General features: G+C 42.0%; 1 protein-coding gene across 10 annotated transcripts in view; it reads right to left on the bottom strand.

Moving 5' to 3' along the window:
* Window positions 1–510: 510 nt before the first annotated feature.
* c2cd5 (C2 calcium dependent domain containing 5) overlaps window positions 511–19,403 on the bottom strand; it is a 47,814-nt gene continuing 28,921 nt past the window's right edge. For 4 of the 10 annotated variants that reach the window (XM_052096906.1, XM_052096910.1, XM_052096905.1 and 1 more), the window contains 17 exons: window positions 16,398–16,512; window positions 15,904–16,071; window positions 14,144–14,335; window positions 13,627–13,813; window positions 13,374–13,538; window positions 13,005–13,145; window positions 12,854–12,917; window positions 12,696–12,757; window positions 12,008–12,106; window positions 11,784–11,873; window positions 10,962–11,049; window positions 9,556–9,642; window positions 9,037–9,075; window positions 8,567–8,668; window positions 3,979–4,172; window positions 1,636–1,782; window positions 511–1,545 (listed from right to left, as the gene is read on the bottom strand). In XM_052096906.1, coding sequence (XP_051952866.1) covers window positions 1,417–1,545; window positions 1,636–1,782; window positions 3,979–4,172; window positions 8,567–8,668; window positions 9,037–9,075; window positions 9,556–9,642; window positions 10,962–11,049; window positions 11,784–11,873; window positions 12,008–12,106; window positions 12,696–12,757; window positions 12,854–12,917; window positions 13,005–13,145; window positions 13,374–13,538; window positions 13,627–13,813; window positions 14,144–14,335; window positions 15,904–16,071; window positions 16,398–16,512 — 2,069 coding nt within the window. In that variant the 3' untranslated portion in view covers window positions 511–1,416. The remainder of the gene's footprint in view (window positions 1,546–1,635; window positions 1,783–3,978; window positions 4,173–8,566; window positions 8,669–9,036; window positions 9,076–9,555; window positions 9,643–10,961; window positions 11,050–11,783; window positions 11,874–12,007; window positions 12,107–12,695; window positions 12,758–12,853; window positions 12,918–13,004; window positions 13,146–13,373; window positions 13,539–13,626; window positions 13,814–14,143; window positions 14,336–15,903; window positions 16,072–16,397; window positions 16,513–19,403) is intronic. The other 6 variants (XM_052096907.1, XM_052096913.1, XM_052096914.1 and 3 more) reach the window with 3 other exon arrangements.

Raw genomic sequence — 19,403 nt, 5'->3', positions numbered from 1 at the left:
CACAAAGCAGAACGTCAGATTACTTAATATTTATGAGTTAAATCTTCCTCATAGTAATGTTTGTAAAATTGCCCACGGTTGCAGTCACACTCGTGTAATTATTATTGTTATTATTATTTTATTTATGCTACCGAAATTTTTTTCCATTGTTATATTGTTATTATGCACACGCCTATTTTAAACAATGGGCGTGGCCACACCCACCGTAGTGTGGCATTTTACATAATCGACATCTAGCGGGTCGGATGAGAATAACTATTCAAGTGCATTTTATTGGCTTAACACAGCTTGCTAGATAGGACACACACAAAAAAAAAACCACTTTCAAATTCTAAGAAATTTTAGGTCTTAACCGTCTCAAAAAATACTCAGCTGATATATCTGATATATATATATATATAATATGTATGTATATTTATATTATTTTTTTTATTTGTGATAACTTGTTTTCATTAGAATACATCTACAACATCTGATTCATTAAAAAAAAAAACAAGGATCACACAAGAGCTATAACAGTTTTATTTAATTATACTATTAATGTGCAATTTTGCTTTGTCCTCAGTCAAACACATATATACAAAATAATAGCAATAAAAGTCAGTCAACACATGAGCAGAGGATTCAGCAAGCCGCCAACCTCAACCAGACTTCAGTCTCCTCTCCATTCTCATCATCTGTACATTCACGTGTCCCACAGTTCATGTGGAGCATGCCTCTGCCCCTAAAATATCTCTTTATCTTATTGATTAACTGGCATCGCACATCCAAGGGAACAGGACCAGCCTCACAGACGTCTGACGTCGGAACAACAAAGCACACATTGTGGCACATGAAAGCAAACGAACACGTTTCCAGCATTTGACATGATTATAAAGAGATCAGTAGGACGTGACGAGAAATATCTAACTTGAAACCAGTATGGCAGGTTCAGTATGGTAAAATCCTGAACTGGATGTCTGTGCGACTGCACAAGTAGTTTATTCCAATATTGAAATATAAAACATGGCCATTTAGAGAGATGTTGACATATTTACAAACACATAGACACTCTTTTAGACCTTTTAAATTTGTAGCTGCCGCAGCCTCATATGAGCAAAGTGGAATGTGAATAATGGCCAAACATATAGAAAAATGGCAGACGTCCTTTTTGAAAGAACTCTGATGGAGGGATTTTAAAACATGATTCAGAAATAAAACATCGATCATTTAATGGGCTAAAATATGACACTGGAGAGAACCAATCGGGCTGCAAAGAGATCGTACACGTGTCTAGATTTTAACTTATTTTTTGGAAAATATATATTTGGTTAGTGCTGTAGTTCTAACCTGAACCAGCTTCAAATGGCTTCAGATGGGATGGTTCAGGTTAAGACTAGCACACTTGATTTTTTTGGTGTGCGTGTGTTTGTGGGTTCACGTTCCATCCCCACCGTTGGAGGTCTCTCTGGTCGCCGCCGACTGCGGCTGTACAGAAGTCGCCTCAAGTTCGGATTCTCGGACAAAGATAACAGCATCCCCGCTAACGTTGATTAGGCTCTGCGCCTGAAAAGCACATACAACACATGCATAAATGAAAAACGGTGATCAGTTGAGTGCTAATGAGCTTGGGTTTTTGACTATTTATATCTTAACCTGGTTCTTGTTGGGGTTCTCCATAAACACACACTCCTTCATGCTGTAGGATACAAGAGCGTTTCCTCCGAGAGCAGCAACGTGGGCGCGAACCATTGCAAATACTTCAGCTATGAACGTGTGAAGAAACCCACTCACACCTCCCTCCTACACACACACACACACACACACACGTTAAAATTTCTCATTGGAATTAAAGGAATATTCCGGGTTCAATTCAAGTTAAGCTCAATCGACATCATTTGTGGCATAATGTCGATTACCACAAAAATTTATTTAGACTCGTCCCTCTTTATCATTAAAAAGAGGTGAAAATGGAGGTCACAGTGAGGCACTTACAATGGAAGTGAATGGGGGGGAGCAATTTTTGGAGGGTTTAAAGACAGAAATGTGCAGCTTGTAATTTCATAAAAGCACTTACATTAATTCTCCTGTTTTAGTTTGTGCATTATTTGAGCTGTAAAGTTGTTAAAATGGTCATTTTTACAGCTGTTTAAGGGTGTGTTGATAATCGTCATGGCAACAAAGTTGTCAAATGTGCTATAACTTTGCACAGCTGCTGTTAGTAAGTGATTTTATCACACTTAAATCATGTTTTCATGCATATTGTTCATGTCTTGTGGCTTTACTTTTGAAAAAGTGAGTATTTTAACAAAACAAACTGATTGATGACTTTTGCTTTTTTTCCCCGAAATTAGTCAAAATTATTATTTTGTGGTAATCATCATTATACCACAAATGCTGTCGATTGAGCTTAACTTGTATTGAACCAGGAATATTCCTTTAAGGGGTCATATCATAAAAATGTCATATCATACCATTATAGAGGTCGACCGATAGTGGATTTTGCTGATACTGGTAACTAAGGTGGAGGCAAAGGCCTATAACCAAATAATCGGCTGATACGTTTTTAAAATAGATTTAATGAATGTTAAACAAGAGGCAACAAGAGGGGGCCTGGGTAGCTCAGTGGTAAAGACGCTGACTATCACCCCTGGAGTTCGCGAGTTTGAATCCCAGGGCGTGCTGAGTGACTCCAGCCAGGTCTCCTAAGCAACCAAATTGGCCTGGTTGCTAGGGAGGGTAGAGTCACATGGGGTAACCTCCTTGTGGTCGCTATAATGTGGTTTGTTCTTGGTGGGGCACGTGGATGCCGTGAAGCCTCCACACATCTCCTATATCTCCATGGCAACGTGCTCAACAAGTCACATGATAAGATGCGTGGGTTGACTGTCTCAGACGCGGAGGCAACTGAGATTCGTCCTCCGCCACCTGGATTGAGGTGAATCACTACGCGTCCACGAGGACTTAAAAGCACATTGGGAATTGCCATTCCAAATTGGGAGAAAAAGGGAAAAAAACAACAACAAAAAAACAAGAGACAACTAATATATAAAATCCCAGATGTAGTTTTTTTGTTCAACCTAAATCCCAATAATAACCAGAAAATGAAGATTTGGTGCACAATGTGGACTTTTAACTGTAAACAAGCCCAAAACACACAAATTAATCTTATTTTGAAATGATGGAGACTTGGCTCGGTTACAATGCTCTATATTTAAATATTTACCAAATTAAGCTTTTATAGCCTATATATTTACTAGATGAAGTGTTTGTATATACAGTATATACATATATATATATCTCACCAAATGAGGTTTGCGGAATAAGGTTTATTAATATTCACAAGATATGAAGTTGGAGGCATGATTTGTTGATGGGGCACGTTTCCATAGTTAAATGTTTCTTTGAAAGCCCTTGCTTATTTTAGATTGGAAAATCAATTAAATAGTCAATCAAAATAGTGCCTGCCACAAAGGAACACAGAAGAATAAAAATGCTAATAACCGATAGTTCCAAAAAGCAACTATCGGCACCGATTAATCGGTAAAACTGATATATCGGTCTACCTCTATAACATTATATGTGGACTACAGGGAGAAAAATTCAAGAATAAATGCGGGGTCACATTTTCCTTAGAAATTCAGTGGGCGATATACAGTCATCTCAATGGGAATCCACGTGATCGTGATTTCGCGCAATGGACTTCCGTTGGCAAAGAATTTATCCTAACGGATTTTGCGTGGCGTTCAAGTTTGGTGAACTTTGACAGGTGAATTTGCTGCATTGACCAATAAGAGGTTGCTTGGTTAGGCGGTGACCTTTGTGTCATTTTAGAGTATAAAGTGAAGCACTAAAAAGAGGCTGCTTGGCAATTAGTTTTTTGCTGGTTTCACACGTGCACAACATCCGTCCACGCCTTCTTCGACCGCGGAATTTCCCTGTGCAAAGGTATATGTGACCGCGCCTTAAAACTATGACATGGCTGCTTAAAATGTGTACCTCTCTCAGTGAGCTGGTCTCTCTAATGAAGAACATGTTGATGATGCCAAGGTATTTGGTGATCTTTGCTCCAGGAATGAAAGAGAGGGGAGTCATTTTGACCACTGTAACAGAACTGCCAGAGTAGGAGCGATTCGACTGAAGGGAACGAGAGCGACCTTCCGGCAATGGGCTGGCCTTCTCCAGAGAAGATGCTATTGAGAGTAAGAGAGCGAGAGAGAGAGGGGTAGAGAGAAAGAGAAAGAAAAGGGGAGATACCAGACATGGCCTTCAGAGGGCGCTCTACAAGACTAATGACTGTGACGAGACAAACATAAGCAACGAGTGACCAAAAGAAAGGGACAAGTGTGTATTTGTGTGTGTTGCAGATCAGTTGCATGTGATCAAAGCAAATCACTTTCACAAAAAGATCACTGCATCATGCAAATAAACACCATGCAAATAAAGAGAAGCAGAGAGAGAGAGAAAGAATTAATGCACACATGTCGAATCTGCCTTGATCAATCAGGACAATGACCTTTGAGGAAGGAGACTTTTCTATCAAGAGTGTGAAAGATTTCGTATCACCAGTCAAAGATGTAATACATCAACGTGTACCACAACTGTTACAGACCTGTAAAAGGCATGCTGATGATGCATTGATCACATGATTACATTAGTCAGTTCAAATATAAAATCACAGAGACACTGAATGATTGATAGTATTCATCATGGTCCCTTTACTAGGGCTCAACCTCAACTTTCACACTCTGTCAATCAAGTTTGATCGGATCGGAGTATGGCAGCAAGATTCTTCCAGTTTTGGATGCAGGACATGGGAGTATGTGTGAGTAAGGATGCATGTGTGAGACCATAGACAAGAGTAGATGCCGTATAACATTTGTATTACATAGTAACGTTTACAGACAATATGTTCTGAACGGGCCTTAAAATGAAACCCGACCCGTACCCCAGATCGAGACCCTACTCTCGAAATTTTAAGCCTGAGCTGTAATTGCTCAATTTCTAATTTCTTCTCAAAGCAAGTAATGTTACAATAGGCTGTATTTGATGTAAACACTGTAGGATACATTCGTGACAGTATTGTAACAGTAAACATACAAGGCACAGCTGCCTCAGCACACCAGAGCAGAAGGGGGAAAAAAAAAACATTGGCTTGAAATGGTAAATGATAAATTGTCTGCACTTATATAGCGCTTTTTTCTAACCTCAGAGGTTACCAAAGCGCTTTACACTGTGTCCCAATCACCCATTCACACACACATTCATTCACCAGTGGCGGCAGAGCTGCCATGCAAGGCGCTAGCCTACCATTGGGAGCAACTTGGGGTTCAGTGTTTTGCCCAAGGACACTTCGGCATGTGGAGTCGTGTGGGCCGGGATTCGAACCGCCAACCCTGCGATTGGCAGCCGACCCGCTCTACCACCTGAGCCACAGCCGCCCGAAGTTTATAAAGTCCTCGTGGTGGCGTAGTGACTCGCCTCAATCCGTCTGAGACCATCAACCCACGGACCTTATCACGTGGCTTGAGTGCATTACCCTGGAGATATAGCCAAAAGCGAACCACATTATAGCAACCACTAGGAGGATACCCCATGTGACTACCCTCCCTAGCAACCGGGCCAATCTGGTTGCTTAGGAGACCTAGCTTGAGTCACTCAGCACGCCCTGGATTCGAACTCGCGACTCCAGGTGTGGTAGTCAGCATCAAAACTGGCTGAGCTACCCAGGCACCACTGCAGAGTTTTTCAAATCAAATTTAGGACCTTTTTCAAGACCTGAACATATATAATTAATACCGTATCCCCATACCAAAAAAACCCCAACACAATCTCTAATGTCATTACGATGTGGCTTTTTGTTTTGAAGAAAAGCGCTCTCCCAGAGCACAATGGAGTCCATCATTTTAACGTGGGTTATTTTGAGTCGTTTGGGGCGCGGTGACACACGGCCCTCTCACATGCCTAATTATCAACAGCATTGTAGACTTATTGTAGTACCTTTAGATACTGAACCCGCAGTTTTTTCAGCTTGTCACGTACGTGTCATTGTTCAATGGTTCTTTGGTATCCACGAGCACGAAGACAGTCGTGATTTTTACCAAATATATCATAGTTCTTTTGTTGTTCCTGTATACTCTCGTCTGTCCAAATTTCCAGTAAACACTGCACCTATGCCGTAGACCAAAGTGATCCCTTTGCCCAGTCGCATCACTGATGTGATGTTTCCAGTTCCGTGCTCGGCCACAGTTAGCGATCACACTAGATGCGTACCGTGACCAAGCCAACTGAACCGTGCCCGAGCTCACCTCTTCAAGCCGACCAAGGAACTCTTCAGCGTACCGTGTCCGGGCACGGTTCAGAGCGATCACACTAGTCAAACGAACTGGACTTTGGGAGTCAAACGAGCTCGGCCATGGTACAGATTAACATTGCTTATCAGTAAAACAGAGTAGCAATATTTCCAGGCATTTTTTCCAAAAGTAAAACTAAACAATAATTTTATATAATTGGGCTGTAAGTGTTCCACAAAAAGAAAAACCCTCGCTGAAGCCATTCTCCTAACATTGTGTATTTATTCTTAATTTAAAACATCTTTAAGCACAGAAATGATGAGTTTTGTATTGTGGGTTATTCCGTGACTGCCGTCTATTATTTTGAATGGTGTGTAAAAGCAACTTTAATTTAAATCGCTGTAATCATCGTTTATTTATTAATCACAAACAGTGTTCATTCATTTGTTCTCCTTGTACTTGTTGATGACCGGTGCATGATACAAGATATTTGTGTTGCACTCCTGGAAGTGTCATGATACAGATCGGATCAATATCCCGTTAAGATCAATCCATAATCACGTACAATAAATTAGCTTTCAATACTGTCGTCATGGTAACAGGCTAATGATTGGGGCAAACTGTCATCACAGCAACGATTTTATCGACAAAATGTGTTTCCAAACCAGTTTTTCGTGACATTTGATGTATCGACACAGAGTTTATGTGCTTGAGTTAAATTGAAAAATATGATTTGTGACATTTTAGCGATAATGTGCGTTTCCATCAGCTTCATTTTGATGCGGCAAAACTTTTCACAAAAAATAACAAATCCTTGGATGGAAACGCAGTTATTATTACTTCAGTCATGGCTACTGCAATATTACTTTAGTAAAAGCATGGTTAATGTATTGCTACTACAGTATTTCTGAATGGTAAATCCATGGTAAATAATAATATGCCTACCCTGTTTTCAATAACTATATGCAAGTTTAAAATACTCAAGACTCATGTTTGCCACATTTATATCACATTAAAATTGGTTTATGTACCATTATGTATATAAATACAAATTAGAGGTTGACCAATATGATATTGTGCTGATTGTGTTGAAAGAAAGCCAGTTATTCTGCCAATAGTTTTTTCAAATCAGTAGCTGTGGCAGGGCGGAGGGCGGGGCCGGGTCGTGATCATACACACCCGGTCCCGTATTAGACTAATCAAGAGGTATAAAGGTCGACTGCATAGTATCGTGCGGGAGAGAGAGATCGTTAGCGGACATGTCCGTCATGTGTTTATGTTGTCTTTTAAGTTTCTCATTAAAATATTATTTATATCGTCAAGCCGGTTCTCGCCTCCTCCTTTCCATTGATCACTTTACACTCTCTCTCGACACTTGGCGTTCCTTAAATGTCTCTCTCCGTATCACTATAATAAGACACAGGTGTTAGAGGTAATTACAAACCAGGTGACAAGCCTTACCGCTCTCTCTCTCCCGCAGACCGACACACGACCACGCCCCCCATGCCACAATAGTCTATATTAATTGTTCTTAGTCTTTCCTTCCTGTGATGGGGAGGGCCAGTGAATAATGTGAAACAACGTAACAGACCCCTCTTTGCAGCCTGAATGTATTCGGATCATTGAATCCTTGCGACACCTGCGCTAAAAACAAGCTAGCAGCAGCTCAATGAATGAAACAGAACACAGGTGTCAACGTTTTTTTTACTTCAAACGGTGTCAAAAAATGTGCCGGTCATTCGCAAGACGGTGAACAAACAGCAAGAGGCAGTCCAGCAGTCAAACACGTTCAGTGTGAATGGCCCCTAACTCCTCTGTTCGCTCGTGTCAGTGAGTTAGAAAGGCCCAAACCCAACCTGAACCCAAAGTCATTCTGAATCCGATTTCTCGGTTCCCATCGGACCCAGGTCGGGTTGCAGACCGCTAATACCAAGTCTTTTGAAGCCACACAATCGCTTTGTGTGAGAAACAGACTGAAATGTAAGTCGTTATTCACTGAAAACCTTGCCTTCCACCCTAGTTCGCTCACTCCATATGTCTTTAAAGCTTCAGTTTGTTAAAAACCTAGGTTCTTCTCCTCCTCCTACTTCTATTTCTTCTATGGGGTTGAGTGCTGAGGTGTACACCAACAAAGAAGTTCTTGCATGTATTACACACATGGCAGGATTGAATGTGCAGGTATACGAGATTTGTGTAGAGACATTTAAAGGTCCCTCTTAATATGGCATCTACTCTGACTAAGGTCTTTGTGATTGTATATGTTTGTGTGCATGAGTTTGCATGTGTGCTCCTACTTGTTTTAACTGATCCGCGTCTTATGGTGTGAGCTTTCAGTCTAAGCTGCTCTATCCAGGAACTGCATCTGTCTGCAAAGGAACTGTAATCAACTGGGGGGGCTGGACGGACACACACACACACACACACACGCGCGCACACGCACACACACACACACACACACACGTAGACGGACATTCAGACACAGATAAACACAGATCACCGACACACACACACACACGCATACAGGACGCACACATAGGTGCACATGCAGTCAGATGACCCATGGACACGTACGTATGCACACGGACACACAATAGAGGGACACAGAGAACAGGAATCAGAAAGAAAAGAAAGAAAAAAGGGGTAAAATGGATGATGCTGGGGTGTGTGCTGCAGCACTTCAATCTGTCACACACAAAAGGAGCAGAAATCAAAAGAAAATAACCCTTCTGCCTCAAGATCTCGCTGCAAAGCATCACATACTGACCTCTGGCCGAGGGATGGCTGCCCGAAACATCCGAGAGACCTGTGACAACACACAAAGGAAGCTTATGTTAAAGAGGCAAATCAGTAAAATCAGGATTTTCCCGATTTGAACGTTCAAAGTCTATTCCACCAAGGCCATTTATTGAAACTAAGCTGCTAAAACTGTCATTGTAATGATGTCTAACCCATGAGCACATTAACATGACCAACTTACACTTACCTACAAAAGTCTTAAAGGTACAGTAACAAAGAAAACACGTGTAATTCTAAGGGTCAGACCAGAGGTTGGAAAATGGTCATGTAAAACTAAATCATGACCTTTATCTTGATAATAAGCAAACTTCAGGGGAGAAATAATGCTACAAATATGATACTGGCCCTTTAAAACTGCAGCGCAGATATTAATTGATCCTAAAAGTGTAGAATACTACCTGGAAAGCACTTTGGTAAATTTCTGTTATTAAATGTGCTTTAGAAATAAAGTTTGAACTAGATAAAGGGTTCAGGGTTCAGGCTATACCTTTGGTGGAGCTGAGAGGGTTTGAAGATGACGACTCAGCATTGAGCTCCAGATTGAACTGCAGTTGCTCGTCATTTTCTGTTATCGCTGCAAAGGACATGAGACAGTGAAACACAGATTTTCAACATATATTATACAAAAGTTATATCTTGATATTTTTCAGCCTAGGTCACAACATTTATGTATTTGCTCTGAAATGGCTCAAAAGTTGTTGTTTTTTGGGGGCTTGGTTAGCTCAGTGGTAAAGACCACCCCTGGAGTTAGCTAGTTCGAATCCCAGGGCATGCCGAGTGACTCTAGCCGGGTCTCCTAAGCAACCAAATTGGCCCGGTTGCTAGGGAGGGTAGAGTCACACGGAAAACCTCCTTGTGATCGCTATAATGTGGTTCGCTTTCGGTGGGGCGGGTGGTGAGTTGTGCGTGGATGCCGCGGTAGATGGTGTGAAGCCTCCACACGCGCTATATCTCCACGGTAACGCGATCAACAAGCCACGTGATAAGATGTGTGGGTTGATGGTCTCAGACGTGGAGGCAACTGAGATTCGTCACTACACCACCACGAGAACTTAGTGCATTGGGAATTGGGCATTCCAAATGAACCATCTGTGACAGGGCACTGTCACATGGATGTGTACCGCTGCCAGGGGCGGGGGAGACCCCTACCGTCCACCAAAAACGCAGAGGGGCGTTCCGTCCGCCAGGGGCCGGGTGACTGCCTCCGATCCACCTGGGGAGGCACGGCTGTCATCCGCTAAACTGTTCATTGATATGCACTTTTATATTTATATTTTATATACAAAGATGCATAGTAACTTAATAAAAAGCATTATTTTTCATGAATGAACAAGGTGTGCAAAAACTACTCACTTATTTTTTTGGAACCCAGTTGAATATTGCTACTATTTTATTATAATTAATACTGAATTATCATTATTATTTTGAGGATTAGATTTGTTTTATTTACAAGTAATATATTTTCTGTCCTGTTTACCTCAGCTTTTATTTTGACACTGAAAGTGCAGCGTGTAATTGACAGTTTACAGTGTTGGTGCTGGCCGCATATCCTCCTTTTCTGTAATACTGTGTCATGTTTGTAACTTGTTGGAGTCGCATAAATGCTTGAACCGACTTCTCTTATACAATGCACGTGGTCTGCTAATGCATGTGGAAGTGGTAAAAACACTAACCCATAAGCCCCGCCGCACATGCGCATCACCGGGTTTATTCTGAAGCTCACACAAACCATGTTTATGTGTCTTTAATCGCAGCCTTTTGCAGTTTAATATCACATATGACCATATCGCCATATTGATGTTATTTTGATTAATGGTGCAATTTTACATCGCCAGCAAAATCATTGTGATTCTATCATAAATAATCGATATATTACCCAGCCCTAATGCTTACCCTTTATCAGGGTCTTGTCCCCACTTTGTCTTCCGTTCTCAAGAGTCTGATCTTTGTAAAAACTCATTGCAACAGCAGTCACCGCCACCTGTCAATCAAACATTGACCAATCACATGGAACAGAGATAAAAGGAAGAAAATGAAACTGACCTTAAGAGCTCCATTCTCTATTTGACTACAAAATGAACATTTAATATAATATTTAACGACTTCAAATGTTCTACATTTAAATGTATGCATTTGACAGATCCTGTTATCCAAAATCCATTCAAGTAGTACATTATCTCAGCATGTGTGCTTCCATTTAAAAATGTAAACTTGCAGGGGGTCTGTCCTGTGTGGTAGTCAGCGAGTATTGACGCTGACTACCACACCTGGAGTTTGCGAATCCAGGGCGTGCTGAGTGACTCCAGCCAGGTCTCCTTAGCAACTAATTTGGCCTGGTTGCTAGGGAGGGTAGAGTCACATGGGGTAAGCTCCTCGTGGTTGTGATTAGCGGCTCTCGCTCTCAATGGGGTGTGTGGTGAGTTGTGCGTGGATCGTGGAGAGTAGCATGAGCCTCCACATGCTGTGAGTCTCCGCGGTGTCATGCACAACGAGCCACGTGATAAGATGCACGGATTGACGGTCTCAGAAGCGGAGGCAACTGAGACTTGTCCTCCGCCACCTGAATTGAGGAGAGTACCCGCGCCACCACGAGGACCTACTAAGTAGTGGGAATTGGGCATTCCAAATTGGGAGAAAAAAATTATGTAAACTTGCAAGGCTTCTAAAGTGGTTTCAGTGGCACCATTCACATGGTGTTAACGGCTGTGTTCTCACCTGTATGAGCTCATCTTCAGGTACGGCCACAGTGAAGTTCAGGTGACAAAGACAGCAGGGTATCATCGACCGCAGTTTGAAGTACAAGCTCTACAGAGTACACATATATTACAGGCTCATGTTAAAGCAGTGATCATCAAAAACATGCTCAAACAACTTATCTATGATTCTGTTGATCTTTCCAGAACACACTCAGAGCACATGAGGAAAAAAAATGCATTCACCTTAAGAAGATTCTCACAGAGGTCACTGAAAATCTTATTCAGTCCCTGATTGGTCAGGTTGGCGTTGTTAAGGCGGAAGACCCTCACGGAGGTAAACATCTGATGCACAAGACAAATATGACAGTACATGGATAAACTGACAAGCTCCTAACAGAACACAAAATCTGCTTTTCAAAAATATAAATCTATAAAATATACCATAAAAACGATTAAATTATTTTAAAGGTGCAAACAGCGGGAGCCTGGGTATCTCAGCGAGTATTGACGCTGACTACCACCCCTGGAGTCACAAGTTTAAATCCAGGGCGTGCTGGGTGACTCCAGCCAGGTCTCCTAAAAAACCAGGGCTGGACTGGCGTATCACGCGTCTTATCACGTGGCTTGTTGAGCACGTTACCGCGGAGACGTAGCGTGCGTGGAGGCCCACGCTATTCTCCGTGGCATCCACGCATAACTCACCACGCACCCCACCGAAAGCGAGAACCACATTATAGCGACTACGAGGTGGTAACCCCATTTGACTCTACCTTCCTAGCAACCGGGCCAATTTGGTTGCTTAGGAGACCTGGCTGGAGTCACTCAGCACACCCTGGATTCAAACTCATGACTCCAGGGGTGATAGTCAGCGTCAATACTCGAAGAGATACCCAGGCTCCGACAAGGACCGATTCAATGGAATGAACTGTACCTGTATGGCTGAAGTCCAGTTCTGAATCCCAGGCATGATTTCAGTGTTGCAGCTGTAGAATCCTGAAGGGAAGGCAAGAGAACACACCCATATATATGTTAACTTACAGTCCAGGTAACATCGATTAACAGTTTAACAATGGCAGTAGAGATGTGCACCTGGTGGCATAGGGGAATCAGTCAGAAGTGCATGTATATCTTCCACAGCGTCCGTGTCATCTATCTAGAAGAGAATCAAAACATCAGGGGGACTGATCCACCTATCCATCCATCCATCCATCCATGCATCCTCAGAATAAAGTTATCTTACCTCCAGTACGAAGGCATCCTTCTTTCCATGGGATAAGTCTAATTCTGTTACCTCGTCAGAGCTCTCTGAGTGAGAGCGGAGGAGGCGGGACCTCTGCCGGGGTTCAGGGATTGGTGAACCAATCATCTCTTCAACAACTTCCTATAAGAGAAACAAATAAACAAACAAAACAATGAGCCAAATACACCAGTCAATCAGAGGGGAGTCTTAAGCTCGGTCTCAAAACCTAGTGAGCTGCCAAGCAAAACAGCATTTTGGAGCTCATGTGTAAAACTGTTAGTAACAAACAAACCCCTGAAGTTGCTCAGAGTAACCTGCTACTCTCAGAGAGCTAACGTAGTGTGAAGATGCATTTGTGCATGTGCTTACTGGTGGGTTGACTTCATATAGTTCTTTGTTTTTAGCTATGGTGTCGTTGATTTTCTTTTGCATATTGGAGATGTGCTGCTCGTATGTGATGTCGCTGGGAGTTTTTCCTGCTATCTGGATTCTTCCAGGACTGGGTAACGCTGTCAGATAGACTCCTGTGGCAGACTGGATGCAACATTCACACAACAGATATATTAGCAGCATATACACTCGTGTTAAATGAACTTAGCATTGTGTGTAATGGCAGACTGACCGCCAGTCCTAGCAGCATCGTCTCTCCCACGCTGATCTGGATGCGCAGGCCGAACAGAGAGTTCATGCCACGTAGCTTCAGCTTGTTCATCAGCTGTGTGTGAAGCTCGTACTCTAGGAAAGGAAGAAGGTTGCTAATGGCGGTGGCGTTTCCCTCCCCTTGGGCCTTCTTTTTGGTCCGACACAGCCTACGGTGGGGTGGAGATTGAGTTGAGTGAGAAAGGAACAGGCTTTTACAGGTTAAGCTACGCATTATATGTCCACGTGTGCGTTTGTAAACAATGGAAATGTTCGGAATGTCAAACTACCATACTTCTCCTACTAGAAATGCAGTACACAATATGAATGCTGTGCATGATACTTTTATTTTCTGAATACCTGGATGACAACCAGACAATTGCATATGGTTTCAGATGCAATTTTCAAAATACAGCACATGCTGTGCAATATGAAGTATGTGTACTGTATGTATTTTATTTGGAGTACACCCAGTGGTTTCTGTTCTGTACAGGATATACCTGGCTTGAATCAGGCAGCCCTTGCCAGTGACGTTCGCTTCTGTAGGCAGGTCTATTGTGGTGAAGAGAACATCGGGCACTTTGAAGCGGCGACAGTAGTAGCAGTAGGTGAGCTGCGCAGGAAACGGTATATTCAACTCATCGTACGGTATGTGACAGAAACCGCAGCCAGGGGGCGCCACCTCCTCAAATCTATCAGACATGAACGGCACAATTAATTCAGACAAAACACACTAACCCAAGCAACCTCATGAGGTAAGGGAGAATACATACCAGGTGTAAATGTGAGTATAAAATAAAAAATACATATTTGTAAATAATTTTTTAAACATAAAAATGCACAAAATACATATGCGGAGACAAGCAACTGTTTTCCCTTTGTTATGAAGTCCTCAGAACTTGACTTGGTTAGTAGCTGTAAAAAAAATAAACCTTTGCGAAAACACACAGACACACACACACACAGACACACACACACACTGATATAATTGGTATTGTTTAGTATTGAGATTAAAGCGATAGTTCACCCCAAATGTTTAAATTCTGTCATTATTTACTCACCCTCAAGTCGTTCCAAACCTGTATGACTTAAAGAGATAGTTCACCCAAAAATGTTAAATTCTCTCATCATTTACTCCCTCATGCCATCCCAGATGTGTATAACTTTCTCTCTTCTGCAGAACACAAATTAAGATTTTTAAAAGAAAATTTCAGCTCTGTTGGTCCTCACAATGCAAGTGAATGGTGACCAGAACTTTGAAGGCCCAAAAGGCAGTATAGAAGTAATTCATAAGACTCCAGTGGTTAAATCCATGTCTTCTGAAGCAATTTGATAGGTGTGGATGAGAAACAGATACATTTTTAAAGTCCTTTTTTTAACTGTAAATCTACAATTTCACTTTCACCTCCACATTCTGGCGTGGAGGTGACTTTCCTCCAGAGCCCCAGAGGAGGCGCGGCACTAGGGAAAAGATACATGACAGTTCGGTATGATCACGAATATTTAACGTTTTCAATATTTTCGTGGACAGGTCCCGATGATGCGCCACTGCCACAGTGTGTTATTTGCAAAGAGGTGATAGCAAATTATTTCACCAAATTTGAAAAGCCCTGCTTTAGAAGATATAGATTTAACTACAAGAGTCATATGGGTTACTTTTATGCCTCTTAAGAAGAAAGTCAGTAAAGAGGGTCAGTAAATGATAAGAGAAATTACAAATTTTGGGTGAACTATCCCTTTAAGAAAGCTTCTGCAAAGAGAAGACTTTCAGTGAATAAGTGACATTTCAGTCTGTTCTCACACAAAGCTTTCATATGGCTTCAGAAGATTTAAAATATAGCGCACCATGGGGGGTCGATATGACCAAATCTTATATCACGATATGAGTAATAATAGATCACGATAACAGTATAACCATATAGGTACATTTTTAAGAAAAATCAATAAAAGTAGGGTTATATTTTATATATTGTTATATATATTGTTATATTTCATAATATCAAACATCAATTGAACTGAATTTTAGTAAGGGTGAGGATGAGTCATTCAGAAGACAAAAAAAGCAGCATTAACATTATTCAAAATTTCTACTTTTGTGTTTCACAAAGTCATTGATTTTTGGAAAGACATAAGTGCTACCACTTAAATAATGACAGAATTCAAATTTGTGTCAATTTTGTGTCCTATTTCTGGGGGCTATAGATGTGTGTGTGTGTGTGTGTGTGTGTGTGTGTGTGTGTGCCATGTGTCATTAACCTACCCTAAAGAGGCTGAACTACCCATATCCCCCTCGACCCTCTCTGCCCCTGTAGAAAAGACAAGCGGTTGCCGTGACAACCTGTAGTCGGTGTCCAGTGGGCCGTCCTGCACGAATCTGGAGCCGAGGATCGCCGCAGTGCCCGATGCCGACAGAATACACACCTCCTCGCTGCACAAACATACACAGAGAGAACAAACATAATAAGAGCCTCTCCTCACTGTTGAGTGACAAATGAAAAGAGAGTTTGTATTTGAGGGTATTTTCACACTGGAGCTTATGGTGCGGACCTAAATAATTTTGATATCAGAGTTTAGTCGATTTGGCTGGCATGAAAGCTGTCTTCCAAACTTGGGAGCGGATTATGTGAACTCCAGTAAAGTTTGCAGTTGAACTGCTATTAGGGATGTATAAGAGGCAATATACAGACAGTACAGGCATAATCACAAAAGTGTGAAAACACTTGTGAGTTGTGCTCATGGGGGTTGGTTTAGTACCAGATGCTGGTGGATTCGCTGTACCCCAACACAGCGTGGCAGCCGAGAGCTTTGGCATGCGACTTTATTTCCTGACGGATCTCCTCCCACCAGGCATCTCGTGTCTCCGGTTCATCTGAAACAAACACAGATGCAACGTCACGCAAGCTGTTAGCACACAAACATTCCCTCTCAATGTAGGCAGCATACTAGCCATGTTAGCTGCTTTCTTGATGCTCCCAGTTTAAGGAATGTTTCGGATTCAACACAAGTTAAGCTCAATCAACTGCAACTGGCACAATGTTCATAACCACTGAAAATAGTTTCAACTAACCCCTCGCTCGTGGTTATAAAAAAATAAAGAGGTTACAGTAATGCGCTTACAATGGAAGTGAAAAGTGGCAGCCGATAAAGGCTAAATATGTAGTTTCAAAATTACAGCCACAAAACCGGGACTGGAATGGTATTCTGGCATACCAGGCATTTTCCTGGTGGGCTGACGCATTTTGGGGCTGATCAGGGGTGGACTGGCCATCGGTAGACCCGAGTGAGGAACATGCCGAATGGGCTGCGATAAGGTGAAATGAGCCGCGCGATATACAGAACAGACCACAAAATGGCGCCGCGATATGCAGAAAAGGACAGCGAACCCCCACCTGCTCAACAACTTTTGGCCTCCCCCCTGCTCAACAAGTTTTGGGCCAGTTGCCATGTAAAATTCCAGCCCGATTTCTCTTCCCAGTCTAGCCCTGCACAAGACATAATCATTTTACATGTTAACAATATTTTAGTGTGATAAAATCGCTTGCTAATCCAAGTTGCTAATCTGTGATGTGGTGGTGGCGTAGTGGGCTAAAGCACATTACTGGTAATCAGAAGGTTGCTGGTTCGATCCCCACAGCCACCACCATTGTGTCCTTGAGTAAGACACTTAACTCCAGGTTGCTCCAGGGGGATTGTCCCTGTAATAAGTGCACTGTAAGTCGCTTTGGATAAAAGCGTCGGCCAAATGCATAAATGTAAATGTAAGTTGAATACTGAATACCAGGTTTCGTTGTCATGACTGCAAGTTGTAATATTGGACGCAACTTTACACAGATAAGCTTAGTAAGCGATTTTATCACACGAAAAGTTTACATTTCATGGCTATCCGTTTGAAACAGCATGTAATTTGTTTGTTTATGGACTTGCCCCATTCACTTCCATTGTAAGTGCCTTACTGTAACTGCAATTTATTCTTTTATTTTTTTAATAAAGGAGGCACGAGTTGAAATCAAATGCTGCTAATTAATGGTTAACTTGCATTGAACCCGGGAAGCGTTCCATTACGAATCTGGCAATACTTACAATAGTGCACTTGCTTATTTGCATAAAACGTATTTATTGACTTTTTATTTGATTCTATATCAACGAATGACAGCAATTTAGATTTTGAGGTCAATACTAAAACGATTACTATTCCAAATCAGGTGAATATAAAAAGCCTGTGTTCCACATGTCCAAATGCAGAATGCTATTTAATAATAAAAAGCCAGACATTTAAACATTTGAACAGTGACCGATTGTCAGCAGGGGAGCACACCATGTGCAAAAGCAAACACGGCTAGTACCTGAGATTTCCTCTTAAACACAACACACACACATGCACGCACAGGTGCTCACACGCTGTCTGGGAGCAAGGGGTTTCACAACTCTCATGGGGGCAAACTTCCCTGCCTGTTTACCACATACTAGAAGAGGGCTGAGGAAGATGATGGTGGTGGGGACGAAGAGGAGAGTGGCGTGATTAACAGTGACTGCCCATTCTCCAGAATGACAGCTCTCATTAACTAAGATACAACAGTAGGCAGAGCATTCATTCCCCTGCAAGCGCATTCATGCTTCGGAACAGGGATTCTCAATGAAGGACAAACTCCATCCTCTCCTGGATAAACAGCCAACAGCAGGAGGGAGTTTAGTGTATAAAGGTGACATTAGAAGAGAAGTGCACAACAGAAAAGGAGATATCAGAAGCAGGAAACTATTGTTCATCTTACACTGCTATTAAATCTTTAAACCGCTAGTTATCGAAGTAGCAGATCATTCATAAAAACGACTTGAACTCTAGTTCTCCAATGCAATTAAGTGTGAGGTCATTGGCCGAGCACTTAAAATAGGGGTGTACCACAATGGTTTTATTACAATGACTCACCAAAACGAACCATCTGAGCATGCACTTGCTATTAAAAATAAAATACAACTTTCAGAATTTCCGAGGAAACTGCTGTCATACAACTCTTTGACTAAAAGCAGACTATTGTGTATGTTTGCTTCTCTGTACCTTCTCTGGATTGGTAGATCAAGTGGTCAAGTGATCAGGGAGAAGGGGACGCTAGGTAAGGGGTTGGGTGAGGCGCAGTTAAAACAGATTTGAAATGATCAGCCAGAGCAGAGAACAGCCACAAATTCAGCTGAAGCATGCAACATCCTCATTCATTCAGAAGCGCAGCACATTGCAACACAGTTCATGCAACACACACTACTGGGGAAAAGCTTGAGTTTGTATGTGTGCAAATCTGTGTTCATGTGAGATTGTGCATGTTAAGATTATACATATTGTGCATATTGTGTTGCCTTTACACATTGCATTCATTTTTAAATGCCACTTTCCACGAATAGGGTGCACATTGGTGTCCAATGGAATCATTAATTCCAATCATTTGTTCTTTAGATGGTGCGTTCACGTACAACACGGAAAAAAATTTGCCTCGCGCGAGTGACCGCTGGATTAAATTTGTTTAAACTCGCGTTAGCACGAGTAACGAGAACCCACGAGTATTCCCCCATCGCTTCTGGAGAATGGACGGGAGGAAGGGCTTCTACAACTTGGTTCATAGTAAAGTACAACCAATCACTGGAGTCAAGTAGACGCACATATTAGGGTTGTGCCGATGGACGATATCATCGTCCATCATGGCTGACCAACATCGTGATGCCACGCCCCCTTTTGCGAGTCTTGCTAGTGTGACTCACTAATCCTAGTCTCTT

The sequence above is a fragment of the Xyrauchen texanus genome, chromosome 29 (assembly GCF_025860055.1).
Source record: "Xyrauchen texanus isolate HMW12.3.18 chromosome 29, RBS_HiC_50CHRs, whole genome shotgun sequence".
NCBI classification, from domain to species: Eukaryota; Metazoa; Chordata; class Actinopteri; order Cypriniformes; family Catostomidae; genus Xyrauchen; species Xyrauchen texanus.
The sequence above is the reverse complement of the archived record's forward strand: the minus strand, read 5'-3'. Positions and strand labels throughout refer to the sequence as shown.